This window comes from Mastacembelus armatus, chromosome 3 (assembly GCF_900324485.2).
Source record: "Mastacembelus armatus chromosome 3, fMasArm1.2, whole genome shotgun sequence".
Lineage (NCBI taxonomy): Eukaryota > Metazoa > Chordata > Actinopteri > Synbranchiformes > Mastacembelidae > Mastacembelus > Mastacembelus armatus.
The window spans coordinates 15604119-15621059 of record NC_046635.1 but is presented as its reverse complement, the minus strand read 5'-3'; the positions used below and the strand labels follow the sequence as shown (position 1 = coordinate 15621059).

At 40.0% G+C, this 16941-nt stretch overlaps 1 protein-coding gene across 2 annotated transcripts; it reads left to right on the top strand.

The window, feature by feature from the left end:
• The first annotated feature begins 602 nt into the window (after positions 1-602).
• On the top strand, positions 603-11896 carry ppm1g (protein phosphatase, Mg2+/Mn2+ dependent, 1G). 2 transcript variants are annotated; one of them, XM_026294211.1, is made up of 14 exons: positions 603-752; positions 1051-1187; positions 1626-1695; positions 2005-2090; positions 2202-2331; positions 2579-2690; positions 3006-3208; positions 3521-3702; positions 3799-3927; positions 4263-4365; positions 8761-8892; positions 9063-9192; positions 9752-9851; positions 10038-11896. In XM_026294211.1, exons 2-14 carry the CDS (start codon positions 1077-1079, stop codon positions 10260-10262), a joined length of 1713 nt encoding a protein of 570 aa, XP_026149996.1. In that variant the 5' UTR covers positions 603-752; positions 1051-1076; the 3' UTR covers positions 10263-11896. The 2 variants fall into 2 exon arrangements, with proteins under 2 accessions (XP_026149996.1, XP_026149994.1); XM_026294209.1 differs by having other exon boundaries at positions 3518-3702.
• The last annotated feature ends 5045 nt before the right edge of the window (positions 11897-16941 follow it).

The window sequence follows — 16941 nt, the reverse complement described above, 5'->3', positions numbered from 1 at the left end:
CAGTAATCTACCTTTGAATTAAGAATTGCATGGATTAGTTTTTCTGCATCATTTTGAGTTCCTAATTGATGTTCCTATAATTTTGCCAATATTGTGGAAAGAAGGCAGCTCTAATAATTTCTTTTATGTGTTCATTTCTTAGTCAGCACCATTTTGCTACACTTTCCAAACCCATCTCTGCTAATTCCAATTCCAGGTATTATGATATCGTGTTTACCCTATACTTGGAATATTTCCTGCAGGATATAATTATGTTTTATTGTATCTGCTTGTGGAAATAAATCACAATATAGCCGCAAGCGGCGATGAACGGCCCTCGCCTCGAGCAAACCGCGTCCCCCAGCGAACCGCGTCCCCGAACAAACCGCATCCCTAAGCGCCTCTCCATGAACGGACCACCCCACCGAGGAGACCACCTCCCCCCGAGTGCCTCCCCTAGGTGCCCCCCTGAATGGGACAGCCTCCCTGAGTAGCCCCCCCTGAATTGACTACCCCCCAAAAATTGGCTGCCCCCCAATACCGCCCCCCAAGATTTTAAAAAAACATGACGCAATGACGTATGACGTACGTGCCGATCACTCCCCCTTGTCTTAACGAAAGGGACATGCGCGCGTGCTTACTTCCTCCACGACTCCTACTTCTTTTCGGTCTCTGTGTTGATAGCGGCGTTTGCTTTCACACGTGTAATCGTTCCTATGTGAATCTCGGTCTTTAAGACTCATTTATAAGCTCATCGTGCTCCGTCAAAATAGGTAAATTAACTGGTGGTGACAAGTGTTTGAGCTTTGCACAACTGGGGAGCTGTTCGTTTGGCAGGGGCAAAGGTTATGGCTGGAGGTTTGGGTTGTTCCTGTTAGCATGGTTATGTTAGCTAACGTTAGTCGATGCGTCTACTTTTTCTTGTGGTGTTGCTAATGTTAGCTAGCTATCTAGCAAGCAGCCGTAACTACTCAAGCTAGTTAATGCAATTGAATTGTGACACGGGAGCGTATTTGCGTGTGTTTCTGTGAAGCTAAATTGTGATGTTTTTTTCGTACCATCTTCCTCCAGGTGTAAACCCATAGAACCCGAAAACCATGGGGGCTTATCTGTCGCAACCTAACACGAGCAAGACCTCATCCGATGGCGGCAACAGCAACATGAGCTACGGTTTCGCTGCCATGCAAGGCTGGCGTGTTTCCATGGAGGTGAGGCGGAGAATAAATGACGGAATGAAAGGCAACCATGCCGCCACTCTGTTAACTGAACGCGGCGAGATGTACTTGTCTCGACTTGTAAATGGTGAATTAAAGGGTTGTGAGCCCAAATCCATTCCCTGTATAAGGTTATTTGTATGGAAATGAGTGTTGTCCGTCACTCTCCTATTTTTTTCCTATCAACTCCATCGATGGATTACTGCCTATAACCTATGCTCATGGTTTTACGTACTATGCTGAGTTACACTGCAAACACTCTCCCACAACATTGAAGCGCATATAATTGATTTTTGCTGCTGTATCTTACCCCATCTCACTTGCTAAATAACCGTTTTTCCAATAAGGATTTTTGATTGGTTTGGTTTACAGTTGAGAAGGTGTCATGTTTTCTGTATTTTAATGTGTACTTTTATGTTGTTTGTTGTGTAGGATGCTCACAATTGTATCCCAGAGTTTGATGAGGAGACGGCCATGTTCGCTGTGTATGATGGACATGGAGGTAACACAAACACATACTATCCAAAAGCTGTTTTTATATTATTTTGGGGAACATTTTCTAGTGTTTATCACTAACATGCAAAATGCATGCATGTATGTATGTATTTTAGGACTTGGCCAGATCTTGCCAATCTATAACACAATGCATTTATCATCATAAACACAGTCAGTTCCCTTTTGAATTATGCATCACAACACACTCACACCGTGAAGTGTTTCCGTGGTTTTTACCCTTTGTTTGTCTCACACACCTCCTCCAGTACTGTGTGTACAGACCTGAGACTTTATGTAAGTGGATGTTCCCTTTCAGGTGAAGAGGTGGCTCTGTACTGTTCAAAGTATCTTCCTGACATCATCAAGGAGCAGAAGACATATAAAGATGGAAAACTGCAAAAGGTGACGCACTGAAAAAAAAAACTTTGAATTGTCCTAAGAAATGACTCTAATATTGAACTTTAAACTGCTGCTTAATATTTAACACACACCTTTCTTGCATGTTGTTTGCAGGCTCTGGAAGATGCCTTCTTGGCCATCGACAGCAGAATGACCACAGATGATGTCATCAAGGAGCTGGTCCAGATCGCTGGAAGGCCCACTGAGGAGCCGCCTGCTGAAAAGGTGGCTGAGGAGGATGATTGTGAGTTCATCATTAATAAATTTAGTCCAGTGGCCTGGTATCAGGAGTATAATTGGGGACATCCTGTATAATATATTAAACAAGGAAAAGAAATACTAATTATAACAATACATTTTTTTAAAGAGAAATTCCACAAACACAACCAAGAATGTATAAACAAACATGCTGAAGTTTGTTTGCATGCATTGCTGTTGGAATATTTCAGGTAATAATGATAACTTTGAGTACATGTTCCTTCTCTTCTAAGTGGACACAGAGGAGGCAGCATTACTCCACGAGGAGGCCACCATGACCATAGAGGAGTTGCTGGTACGCTATGGACAGAACTGCAATGCTGTCAAACATGCTGCTGCCATCAGGTAGTCTAGCTATCATCTTATTTGACATGTCCATGTAGGGGCTCACAGTTTGTTGTTATTAAGGAGTACTTAAGGACTTTAGCAGCCAATAAAATGGGGACTTGAATTTCCCGAAGTTAATTTATGTAAAATAGTGCATCACAAGTCCCTAACCAAAAAGTCATTAAAGTTTAGTGCAGTTTCAGTTAAAATTGAATGTGTTAACTTAATGACAACTGAAGACTTGTAGGGACAGAATCAGTATGGTCCTGTCTTTTAAAGATTTAAGACTCATATGGTTAACACATCGTCTTTTCCTTTCTGTGTTGTCCTCAGTGCGGCTGCTAGGAAGGCATCATGCTCGAACTCTGAAGGTTTAGGAGACAAAGTGGAGGGTGGGGAAGGACAGAAGAAGGATGGGCTGAACGGAGAGGTGGGGCAGGAGAGCAATAGGAAGGTGAAAGAACGTGAAGGAGCAGCATGCATCTCTAGACTGCGAGCATGTAGGCAAACAGGAGGAGGTGAAGGTAGCAGTGGAGGTACTGAGCTGGAATTCACGAGTCTTCTAATCTTGTCTGCAAAGATGAAATGGCTTATTAAAACTTGTCAAAAGAACATTCTAACTAAGTTTCTATTTTATGTGCCTTTCCGATATTGAAAATATATGTGCAACATTTTTAATATATATATTTTAAAAATCATATGCATAGAAATGGATTTACCAAAAATACATGAAAATCTAAATCTGACCACTCAATAAGGGTATTTTTCTTTACTCTCCTCCACATGTTTTTGCACCCTGTTCCTCTTGGTCAGCATCTCATGTTGACCTCATTTCTTCTTGACAGCAGATGACTCTGGAGAGTCAGGAAGCTCCAATGGAGAAGAAAAGGCTGGAAAGGTAGAAGGAGATGCTGGTCCTTCCTGCTCTTCTTTGTCCTCAAAGGCTGCAGGAGATTCCAAGTCCAGGTTTTTTGATGACAGTGAGGAATCAGAGGAAGGAGAGGAGGAGGAGGATGGCAGTGATGAAGAAGTGAGAGCAGGAGATCAGAATTAACCCTGTTTGGCTTTGGAAGCACATTCACTTTTGAGAAGCATTGTAATAACATTTTTTTTTTTTTTTAATTAGGATGGCAGCGAAGAAGATGACAGCAGTGAACTGGAAGATGAGGAGGACACAGAGGAGGGTGAGGAAGATTCTGAGGAGGAGGAGGAGGAGGATGAAATGTGTCTCCCTGGAATGGACGGCAAGGAAGAGGTGTGTAACGGGTAATGTTGCATTCACCTAAATGCAAGAATTGGAACATCAATGTAGAGTTTATGGAGTTAGAACAAGTTAGAACCTACAATAAGTTGGCCACATAACTGCAGAAGCAAATGATTTGTAATGACTCTTGTCAGTGGACGAGACTCTGCTGGATGTCTTAAATTCTTTTCTCTGTTGAAAAATGTCTAAAGGCTTTTAAGTTGTTTTTGTCCATTGTTTTAGTCTGACTGTAGGTGACTCATTTGTTTCATATGCAGAGGGGTGGTAAAATTGGCTCAGTAAACTGTCCTGGAATTTAACAGTGTGCAACATTTATGTATTTGCAGCCTGGTTCAGACAGCGGCACCACAGCTGTTGTGGCTCTAATCCGAGGGAAGCAGCTGATTGTGGCCAATGCTGGGGACTCACGCTGTGTTGTGTCTGAACGTGGTGAGTCAACATCAGTTAATGCCAATTTACCTTTTTGATTGACATGTTTAATTGTAAAATGTGTAATTGTAAAGGTGCAGTGTATATAAGTTTGTGTTTGTTCTTCGAAAAGATATTTCTTCTTGTCATGAAATAGATGCATGGAGTGCCCAGTTGCCACCTAGGAGTACAACATTATAATTCTATTATATACTAAAATAGAATTATATACTATTATTATAATATATTGTTATTTTTATTCAGTATTCGTCTTTTCTTTCAAACCGTCAGAGGCATTTTAGGATCTCTTGCCCTTTATGCTGTTGACTAACAGCCATTCACAGAATCTATATTCAAATCTTCTTCTTTTCCTTTCGGCTGCTCCCTTCAGGGGTCGCCACAGCGAATCATCTGCCTCCATTTAACCCTATTCTCTGTATACTCCACACCAACTATCCTCATATCCTCCTTCACTACATCCATGAACCTCCTCTAGGTTCTTCCTCTAGGCCTCCTTCCTGGCAGCTCTAACCTCAGCATCCTTTTACCAATGTATTCAGTGTCCCTCCACTGAACATGTCCAAACCATCTCAATCTGGCTTCTCTGGCTTTTTCTCCAAAACATCTAACATGAGCTCTGATTCCTGATCCTATCCATCCTCATCACTCCCAGAGAGAACCTCAACAACTTCAGCTCTGCTACCTCCAGCTTTGCTTCCTGTCTTTTTCTCAGTGCCACTGTCTCTTAACCCTCTGGGGTCGACGCACGCACCAGCGCGTTTTGACGCATCTTTTCCTGATAACGCCGAAACAAACTTAAATTACTCCGTCAATTCTGATCGTACAGATAAAAGAAATATATCATTCATCTGTAAAGGGTCTAGTTTTAGTTGCATACCATCATAATAAAAACAAAACGTTGTGCTTTTTTTAAATAAAGAAAGCCGACAGGGTGCGCTCTCGGACTTTTCTGTCTCTGCCATTTCTCTTCACAGACGCGTAAATAAAACAACCAGAATCTCAGTGAATACTTGCCTCATAAAAATAAGAATTATATGGCTAGAAAGCTTGAAATGTTTTCTTTTAAATGAAACAATACAAGTCGAAAACAAATCATCACTTTTTATTTAATCCGTATGAACGTAAGGAGAAGTCCGTTTTTTCCTGTCTCACCTCATTACAGGTAATGCGGTCCCGCCTTGTACACTGTCCACATGTAAATAATCTCAGGTGAACCAGGTAAATATGTGCACACCCCCGAGAAATGACATAAAGCGTCAAACTTCAGCATAGAATTTACTCACTTTTTCGGCGTGTTTGGATGATGGCACGTCACGGACGTGAAGAAGCGCTTCTTGTATTCCACACAGAGACAAATAGTTTAGCTTGTCCTCAGAGTAAAAACACTGATTTTGAGGATCGTTTGGTTCCTCATTGTGTTGTATTGTGCTGCACTAATCCGTCCCATTTACAATGACTGAAAGGCTCATTATGCGCGTCTTTGTCAGGTCGTTCAGTGCGTCTTTTGTGTTCTCAGGTAAATCTCATGACTATTCATCCTCAGACACACCCTCTTGCATATGGCCTTTCTGGACAAAAAGTGTCTTAGAAAATTTAAATCAGTGTATTGTTTACTGTGAATGTGTGAACAAGATGACATTCACAGCACTCTGAAGTAAACACTTTAGCCTACAACATGCAGGTCTCCAAGGTCTTGTGAACCAATGTTCTGTTTGTGTTTTATGGTCTTATTTCAGTGAGTAAAAAATTGTAGTTTTTCACGCATGCATAAACACTTTTTTCTCAAAAACACAATGTATAAACTTGCTGCTCACATATTATTGTAGCCAATTTTGTGCTGATTACAGTGTTATCAGACTTTAGACATTAATATGTTTAAAAGACACTGAAAAAAGCACAAATGTCAGGACATGTCAAAATTTGTCCAGGGCCCAAAAACCCCCTCAGACCACAGAGGGTTAAACCATACAACATTGCTAGTCTTCACCATTGTCTTTTCTTTCCTTCTTGCTGACACTCTTGTCACACATCACACCTGACACTTTCCTCCACCCGTTCCAACTTACTTGCACACATCTCTTCACTTCTTTTACACACTCTCCATTGTAATAACATTTTTCTAATTAAATATTGTGTTGCCATGGGCGATGTTGTTACAACCTTACATTCTCACCTGAATCTGGTTGTTTTGCTATGCCCCTTAGCTGTGGTTTGCTAATTAGTCATGTGCTCATGTTGACATGCAATTTAGCCATGTGGAGCGAAATTAATATTACATTTAATGTAAACATTTTTCTTTTATTTGTCAAAGAATAATAATTGCAATGATTTCATAATACTGCCTGTTATTGCTATTTTATAGCACTTATAATAAAGGAATAAAGTGCATTAGTTATGTTAGCTGATTACCAGTCAGCTAATATTGTTTTGACAATGTACACACCATTGAACTTTAACCACACACTTTCTAAGTAACAGTAATAATGACCCACAGTCAGAACAGTCAAGTGTGTATTTACCAATGTTCACTTTTCAGATTATTGTGGTCTTAATGTCCACCATGAAATTCACAGCCGCCTTCTAGTTCTTGGTTGCTTTTACATTAGTGGTGATTATGAAACAAATTTGCAAAATCTTATGTTACATAATAGATCGTTTTTTTTTTTTTTAGGGGGGCTGAGATGAAATTTGTGTTTGAGCACCCATAAAAGGGTGTGAAATCACCCATGCTAAAAGTAATATTTCCAATCTAATTAATTAAACATATTTGGAAAGTTTTGTTTCAATGACATTTTTTCGCCCTCCCGTCTTGTGGAAAGGCAATTTGACTGACACAAGTGGCTGTTTCACACTGGTCTCACGATGACGACACTGATAATTGGCTTAATATCTTCAACCATCAGCCAATGCAGATTGTCTGACACAAGAGGGTGTGTCACACGTTTCACAAGAGCACTACTTGCTTGCCCACGAATGCATCTGCCTGTTAATTGGCTTCATATGCTAATCCATTGGCCATGCAGATTATGTTAAAAAAAATCATCCTGGTTAATTGATCAACTAATTAGTCATCTACTGCAACACACAATACTATGAACACTGTGAACAAAAAGAAATAATAAAAAAATATAACGAAGAAATAGAAATATAGACTATGTACAAAGCAAGTGTCCGATAATGGCTTATGTGTAAATTGAATAAAAACCAGAAGTGATTAAAAATAGCAGCAGTAATAGTAACAATGTGCAAATTGAGTAAAACCATTGTGATATAATAGCAGCAGTAATATTAGCAAATGTGCAAATTGTGATGAAGCAATTCAGTCCAGCTCTGAGGTAGATCACACTAGTTGATCATTCTAGATGTCAGGACATGTCAAAATTTGTCCAGGACCCCAAAACCCCCTCAGACCCCAGAGGGTTAAAGGAGAATGAATGCAGATGAAACACTTCCAGTTGTCATATGCAGAGCTAAAGAGAAAAGTTTTTAGCTTGGACTTCAACGTTGCCAGATATGAGGATTGTCTAACATCATCAGGAAGACTATTCCAGATTTTAGCTGCATAAAACTGAAGCACTGCTTCTCCATGTTCAGTCCTGACTCTGGGCATGAGCAGAAGGCCTGTCTCTGATGTTCTCAGAGTTCAAGATAGTTCATATGGCATTAACGTGTCAGAGATGTACTGTGGAGTTGAGTCATGCAGAGACTTATACACAAGCAGTACAGCTGCTGTTGTGCTTTCTTAACCAGTTCGGTGGTGTTGAGTATCTAGGTGAGGTCCTCACTGATGTGAACCCCCAGGTTTTTAAAGGTGCTAACCCTCTCCACTTCAAACTCCTGGGTGTGAACAGTGGCTCCTTTCCTTCCTCATCGCCATTATCATCTCCTTCATCTTGTTCTTGTTGAGGGTGAGGTTGTAAATGAGCTCAAAATTGGTCAATAGAGGTATATGGGGCATCAAATGTTATCCAAATTTTTCAGATAACTTTGTTGTCCCATGCCACTGTGCTGGAGGACTGAATGATACAGGAGATTCTTCATCCCCCTGCCTTCAGACCCTATACCAACTTAGCCAGTGGCAGATAACTAACCAACATGAACTTGACTGTTACTGACTACTCTTACTACCTGAATTTTCCCATGGGGATCAATAAAATTCATCTCGATACAATTTAGTTAAAAAGATGGAATTGATGGTAATGCCTTCTCTTTCTAATGAAATAGATTTAATAAAGCTACTTTTTCCCACCTTAATCAAATGATGTAGTTATGGGAGCTGATCAAAGTATTTCACTTTTCCAATGGACACCACTGATGCATAGTGGCGCGTCTTGTAATAAAAGACTTTGCAGTAATCTTGTATGAAATCTAAGCAATAATTTTGTGTCACTGTAGGGAAAGCTGTTGACATGTCATATGACCACAAACCAGAGGACGAGGTGGAACTTGCTCGCATCAAAAACGCTGGAGGGAAAGTGACCATGGATGGACGAGTCAATGGTGGACTGAATCTCTCCAGAGCTATCGGTATGGCCAACTTGATTGTGTGACTTTTAGCATAATTTTGTTAAAAGCACACTTAAACTGAATAGGAGCCCTTGATCAATACACATTAGACAATAGACAATTCTTTTCCTTTCAGAGCACAATACCCACCCGCAGAATAATAAATTGGTAATCTGGGCTCTCCCCCACAGGTGATCACTTCTATAAGAGGAACAAGATTCTGCCCCCAGAAGAACAGATGATTTCTGCAATGCCAGATGTCAAAGTTCTGACGCTGAACGAGGACCACGACTTCATGGTTATTGCTTGTGATGGCATCTGGTGAGTAACAGTGTAGAGTGGGAGAGAGGTTAATTGGCACAAATATGAGCTTGTCTGAGTGATGTTAACAAAACTTAGAAGAACTAGTCTCAGATCTCTTCACTGCCCACAAGAAGCATTCTGTATGGAATGTTGTGCTAGCATATGCTATAGGACTTCAAAGTGACTTCAAAATTGTTATAGTATTAACTTTTGTGACGTCTGGTAAATGTGCTAAAATCTTGATCTCAGTGTTTAAGCTGGTTTGGCGTGGCTCACAGTTGACACTGTCCCCTGTATAAAATACATTTTATTAGTATGCACCATAGTACATACTTATGGAAAAAAGATATTTTAAAAATGTTTTCTTTTTATAGCATTGACTTTTCCTACAATATTTATATGTGAGGTTGTTCTTTCCTTTTCAATTTGCCATTACCCTGTGTGTGTGTGTGTGTGTGTGTGTGTGTGTGTGTGTGTGTGTGTGTGTGTGTGTGTGTGTGTGTGTGTGTGTGTGTGTGTGTGTGTGTGTGTGTGTGTGTGTGTGTGTGTGTGTGTGTGTGTGTGTGTGTGTGTGTAGGAATGTCTTAAGCAGTCAGGAGGTGGTGGACTTCATCAGTGAGAGGATCAAACCAGATGAGAGTGGCAAAGCCAGACCCCTTTCATCCATAGTGGAAGAGGTGCAAGAAAGTTCCTATTGTACACTGAGTACTTGTATATAATGACCATTTAAATATAAATCGGAGCCCAAAATTCACAATTACATATTGGATATCGAAACAAATAGACATTATGAAATGTACCTCAGTGTAGAGAAATTGATATCTTGATCTCTAATTTGAAATCCCATGTATCCTCCATTACAGTTGTTAGACCACTGTTTGGCTCCCAACACATGTGGAGATGGGACCGGGTGTGATAACATGACCTGCATCATTGTCACCTTTCAGCCACACCCATCCCCAGCTTTGTCAGATGACACAAAGAAGAGGAAGCACCAGGAAGACACAGAAGGGAGTGAGCTGGAGGAGAATGGAAACAATACCAAAAAGGCTAAAAGTGACACTAAAAGAAGTCAGACCCCGTCCTAGAGGAAGCAGCTGGTCCCAGGCCTCACCAGACACATTTTGTTCAAAATTAAATCCTTACCTGACAAACATCAGTTCACCCTAAGACAGAAAGTACAAATAGTATACATATGCTCAAATGTCAGCTGAACTGAGATCATCAGTATAGTTTATTTGTTTTAGGAGGATTTTTACTTCTTTGGTCTCATTGGAAAAAAGCTGGACATGCTATAACTTCTTGAAATTCAGAGAAGGCAGCACTTAACTGGCACCTGAATACCACATCATTTTCCATGTATTTGTAACTAGAAGGAAGATGCAGGACTATGGAACTTGTGCGCTACCACATCTCTGCAGAGATGCACTGCCCTCATTTATTGTTAAACATTTTCCATATGTGGTTTCAGTTTGGAGATAGTTAATGTAGTAACCAGTGTCAGATTACTGTTAATGTTTTTGTGGAACATGCATTTTTATTGCATTTTTGCAATATGATGTGATGCATGTTATTTTTCACACAAAACTGCATTTTGCTCTATCTGGTGCCCACTTTACAACACAGTCATTGTATCTTGACAAAGTGCCATAAAAAACATGCATACCACTGATATAGCTTCATCCTAAGAATAACAAAATGCAGATAAGGGACTTAAAATGGCTGCACCCAATTGGCATCACTTAAACATTAGGAAAAAAAACTTAAGAGATGAGTGTATATTCTTGTCCTTTCTAGGCCAAATTGAGGATTCAAAATGCAAAGCTGTGCTTGGGAGTGTAGTGTTGCACTGAATGTTTCGATTCGTTTCCTCTCTGGCTTTGATATCTACCCCTGAGGTTGTTCAGGGCAGGATTGTGTGAGTCACAATTTAATTCCACTCTGCACAAAGACACACATGTTGGGGTACTAGTCCAGCTGTTTATGTTTCTCCATTAGCATTTTTTCAAACATGAAAAATTTTCTTTGCTAGATATGAAACACTGAACTGTATCACCATTGTTCTAAATTTCTTTTCATTCCTGCTCGTCTTGATCAAAAACTGTAAATTTCCAGACGGTAAACACATGTCAGACAGCTTTTCATCTGTTGGGTTAGGGTGAGATGGAGACTTCATCTATTTCTGTGTACATCAGAAAGAGGAGAATTGAAGCACTGGACTGGCCCTCCACACAGCTCCTGTCCAGGACTCAAGCCTCCTCAAACCCAATCGCTATCTGTTTCCAGTTTAACACCTTTTTAAGACTATATATCTTGAAAGTGTGTTTTAAGTAAAAAGCATTTCCACTCAACTGTTTGATTTTTGATGAAACAGCCATCTGGCAGTTATTTTAAAAAAAATGTTTTTGTGACCACTGTGGAGAGGATGCACAATGTTATGTTTTTTTAGGGCGGAAATACATTTTGAAGTTTACAGAACCAAGTTTTCTTTATTTGTAAATGTTTGACTTAAAACCTTTTGACTATTAGTTTGTTTCTAGTGTAGTGTCGTGTCACCATGCCCTTCTTCCTGTACATAGATTTTTCAATACTTGTAACCGAAGAGAAAGAAATGCTTTTTCTTTGTAATTGTGAGTCAATGTGACATTTTTGGTGCATAACCTTTTGACACCAGTATGTAAGGACATACAAATACATTTTTAAAAAATGAGATGAGAAACTATATTTGTCTTTCAGTAGTATTCTGCTTGAACATAAATGGTCACTATTTTCAGTTTGAAATTGGCAATATGGTTATGATTAGCTGAATTACAAAATCAATGATGTATGAGTAATGCTATTTAAGGTTAATGAAATGACACAGAACTGAATATGGTTTTCCTGTGGTTCTCGTCTCTGCATATCTGAATCCTAATGTGGCAGCTCACATTCCAGTAAGATATCTTAACAGTCTGACAAGCAGTTTAATAAAGCAGGGTAAACTACATATTGGACAAATGACAGATTGACAGGATGATGAAAGAAAAGTCAATTGGGGAGAGCAAAAACTTCATTCTCAAAAGTCGTTTGTTTCAAATGACAATCCAACAATTGTCATATTTTACTTTTGAAGTTCGACTGCTTACATGCATACTCCTGCAGATGGCAGCAAAGACATTTTATTTCTTATAGCATATTACAATCCTGTCTTTTGAGGGGCAAAGAAACAGGAGGATTTCATCCCAACCAGAGTACACTTGCTGATTTCACTCATTCATACACTTCTAACTAATCAGTAAAATCACCTTATGTAAAATGTTTGAAGTGGTTAAATGTACATGGAAAATGGGAAGATAAAGTTGGAGAGTTAATTTCCCATCAGCCTTTCTGATTTGATCTGCTCCCTGACAATCAATGTTGCTGAAGGAACAATACAAAGCAAGGAAAACACACACTTGGAATCTAAAAATGTCATCTCAGATATACACACCAGACAACGCACATTCTCTGTCTTTAATAGGCAGGATGTTTTTTCTTTCACCCAGTTTACAGTAAATTAACAGCTTCAGTGGTGCGTGGGGAAACGGTACAGACAGACTATGCTAGTCTGTGTGTTCACTCTTGTGTGAAAATGGAGTAACATGGATCTAAACACATTTTGTGTGAATGCTTTGTCTTTGCATATACAGTGAAATATCAGTAAAACTGCTGGGTTGTTTTTTTGGCTAGACTGCTATCCTAGCAACAAGTAAAAGACAAAATGAGAACATTAAAGCACCCCTGGAAGGTCTTTTTTGTCCTGAACTTTATACTAGTGATATTCTCCACCCATCCATTAGTATTCATCCATCCAGTTCAATTTATTTGTATAGTGCCAAATCACAATAGAACATCTCAAGGCACTTTACAAAAACCCAACAAATTCCTTATGCCTCAACCGGTTGGCATGAGTGGATAGAGGAGAAAGAAAAGAGCAACAAACAACTCCAGGACCAGGGATACCTGCAGAAAGTATAAAGAGAAGACAAAGAGAGCGAGAGAGAGAGAGTCATTCCAAGTCATTAAGACTCAGACAGTCTTTTTGGTATTCTGCTCTTGCTACTAAATCTGAATTGGCCCTGTTACCTTTACAATGCAAGAAGTTCAGCAATGTTCCAACACACAAACACACACATTTTAGCAGTCACAGTAGTACACTTTAAATGTGTGTATGAAGTGAGTGAAGTGAAAGTGACCTTTGTGGCCAAGTATGGTGACCCATACTCGGAATTTGTGCTCTGCGTTTAACCCATCCCAAAGTGCACACAGACAACAGTGAACACACACACACCGTGAACACACACCCAGAGCAGTGGGTATTGTGGCGCCCAGGGCCCTGTAATACAGGACTGTATGAATAAAAAATTTTTTGACTTTATTTCCTATCTTCAATTATAGACGTAGCTGTTAGTGGGAGAGCTGTTCACTATTTATTTTGTTTTCTTTTTATTTAGCCCTTTTCTTTGGTTGTTCATGACATCATCCACTTTAGCTTTTCCCCTTAAACTTTTTTTCTTCTGTAGTTTTGCAGACTTTTTGCTTTCATAAACATAAAAATAGTAGAGAAATTTGTCTTTTTTCAGGAAATGCCATTCTCACTTACGGTTTTTCCACCAGATGGCCAAAACCGCAGAGAGTGACTGCTAAAGCTCTCATTCACTTCCATTAAAAAAGAGGTCCAGGAATTCTGGTTAGAATGACAGGATTCATTTTTTGGAATATCTTCACATAATAGGTGTCAGTCACTTATTTGAAGCCTTCGGGCGCTGTTAGTGAAGGAAAATTTTTTGATAGTTGTTCTTGGTTTTCTGTAGTCCTGCACTTTGTGAGGTGAAGTTTGTGCTGTGTCATTGTCACTCCCCCTCCCACTCTGGGTTCAGGTCACAATAGCAACAGCTCACACAGCAGTAGCAGGGGCCACAGCTGCCTGTGGTTGACTGGCTGCCTAATATCCACTGCATCGGGTTCACATTTTAAAGTGGTCCTATTATGCAAAATTGACTTTCTGGCCATTTTGGTACATTTTCTGTCTGGTGTCTGGTTGCTGTCTGGTGTCTGTAGAGACACACCAAACAAGGTAGAGGTGCGCCCCCTCCTGTTATTTAAAGATCAGTGGTGAAACAGATTTTGCACTTCCTCCTCTCATATATGTATACAAGAGACATGTCCCTCCTCTGGCTCTACCCAAACCCCGCCCATGGAAAAGTTCGTCAGAGCTCTGCTGTCCGCCATTATTGCACACTTGCTTCAACACCGAGAGGATGAACACAGTATGAAGACAAGCTGAGCACAGAATCTGGTCTAGTGTTGACTGTAACAACAGGAGTCTGTTCTCACTACCATCAGCATAAGACAAGAAGGCACAATAGATTAATTTTAATTAAAAGAGATACCGATTGGACTGCTGGTGGTAAGCTGAAGCGCATGGGCGCTAAATTGTTCATTCCCGTTTGATCGAAGTCCCCATTTTGAATAAAAGTAAGACTTATATTTTGATCGAATTAATGATGGAAGGGCAGAAGAACAGAAAGGGCAAGGCAAAACTGTCTGAAAAGCAGAGAAAGGTAATAAAACAACAACGGAGAGTGTCTTGGCCAAGGAAAAAGGAGAGAGTAATGGCAGAGAAGAAGAAAATGTAGAACTAACAGCGGTGGATATGGAAGATGACCTTGCTGGCATCTGTTCAGACATAAAGATGATGGCCATGGAGATGAAGTTTGAACTGAATAACTTTCGAGACAGAATTAGAGTTGATCTGAAAAGGGAGTTAGCACACAACAGGAAATTTACCAGAAGTTAAACGAAATCACCCCTGATCTAAAAACTACAACTGACTGGCCCAGATCACCGTTGTTGAAGAATGGTTCGCAGACTTCATAAAGGCTCTGAACCAATTACTACAAGCCAGGAAAGTCTGCAGATGTACGGACTTGGAAGCACGCTCAATGCATAACAGTATTTATATTTGTGGCATTCCGCAGGGCACTGAGAGAAACAACATTCACCAATTCATGGAGAACTTCATCGAAAAAGCTGGAACTTGGAATACAAAGATGCCGTAGACTGCTCGGCCCTAGACCGTCCAGTGAGGCGCAGCCAAGGTCGGTGATTGTGTACTTTCAAGAGCTCAAAGTGAAAGAGATGGTTCTGCATTCTGCCTGGAAGAAAACTTTTTTCACAGCGACAGAAGTGTTGTGTTGTAATTTCACAATGTTTGGAATTTAAGTGCTGCCACCTGCTGGCGAATGTAGTTTTTTTTTAATTTAAGACTATACTGCAACAGGTTATGGGCCCAGTGCATCGCTGAAAAAACAGCTGTTTTCCAGTTTCCAGTGGAATAAAAAGTGTTGTGGGATTCACAATGGAAGATAAATTGTTTATTGACAAGCTGAGTTGACCAGAGAACTGGGCAACATGGAAATTACAATGTTGCCCAATGGTCATGGAGACAGAAAACCTAGCAGTGGATGCTAATGCTAACGCACAAGCCGAGTTTGAAAGGCAGAGAGAGAAAGCATTTCCCATGGTTGTGCTGAATGTAAGTACATCCCAGTTGTACCTGATAACAAGCTGTAAGACCCCGAAGAAAGCATGGGATACATTAAAATCACAGTTTGAGAGAGACACTATTGCTAATAAACTGTTTCTAAAGAAAAGCTACTTCCGGTGTGAAAAGAAAGAAGGTGAATGTTTAAGTGAACATTTAAAGAAAATGAAGGAGTTGACTGATCAGCTGAATGAAGAGGAGGACCAAATTGTAACTCCTCTGGGTAGTTTTCCACCAAGCTATGCTACAATTGTCACTGCACTGGAAACAATGATGGACAGTCTGACACTGCAGTTTGTGCAATGTTGGGACATGCACTGCACCTGTGTCCCCCCGAGTTGGTTTATTTGAAGAGATCAGTTAGTAGCCTATTGAAGATTCTATACTTTTATTGTACAGCAAAACAGATTACATGAGCAAATACAGTCAGATATATCTGGAGTTCTGTGACACTATTTCTAATGCATGTAGCCACAGAACTGAAAACAAGTAAACACACAGTGCTTATATAGTCTGATTATGCCCTTCTCAACTGAAACTCTTGCTGCTCAGCTCGTTCCCATATATGGCCTTAACATCAGTGTATGCTCAATTTTTCACCTCCTATATATGGTCTCTACCCCAGTATATGCTCAGTAATATTTCACTTCCCATATATGGTCTTTACACCAAAGATTACAATAATTCAATCTTTTATCTTTGACCCCTCACAGCAACAAGCACTAATAAATGAAGAGCAAAAATGACTGCATGCTGATAACACTCACTGTGGTGGTGCTGTGTCCAGTGGAACATCAGCCATGTCAACTCAAGTTCGTGGAAACATGCAAGATAGAGGGAGCAGACAAAACCAGTTCATGCAGCAAGTGTGGAAAAGAAGGACATATAAAACGTGATTGTCCAAAGTGGAAAAAGAAAAAGAAAATCCATAAAGCCAAAAGTATGGTGTGTGATTTTGCTGAAGACTCATTTGAAGGTGCCTTTATTGTTAAAGAGTTGAGTGAGAATGAGGTGCAACAACAGAAAGAATGGCTGATTGATTCCTGAGCCTCAAAACACATGATGTGCCACAAAGAAAGTCTTCAACAGTATCAGGACTGACAGCTTGACAGACTATCAAGTCTGTCAAACTTGGTGATGGTTGAAGTGGTGGTTTATTTAGTGGTTGAAGCACTAGGATTTGGCAACATCAAAATGAGAAT

Excerpts from the sequence above, each read along its gene's own strand:
- ppm1g (XM_026294209.1), top strand. The coding sequence starts at position 1,077 with ATGGGGGCTTATCTGTCGCAACCTAACACGAGCAAGACCTCATCCGAT. Across the intron at positions 8,893-9,062 it reads GAATCTCTCCAGAGCTATCG|GTGATCACTTCTATAAGAGG; the intron begins GTATGGCCAACT and ends TCTCCCCCACAG. Across the intron at positions 9,193-9,751 it reads ATTGCTTGTGATGGCATCTG|GAATGTCTTAAGCAGTCAGG; the intron begins GTGAGTAACAGT and ends GTGTGTGTGTAG.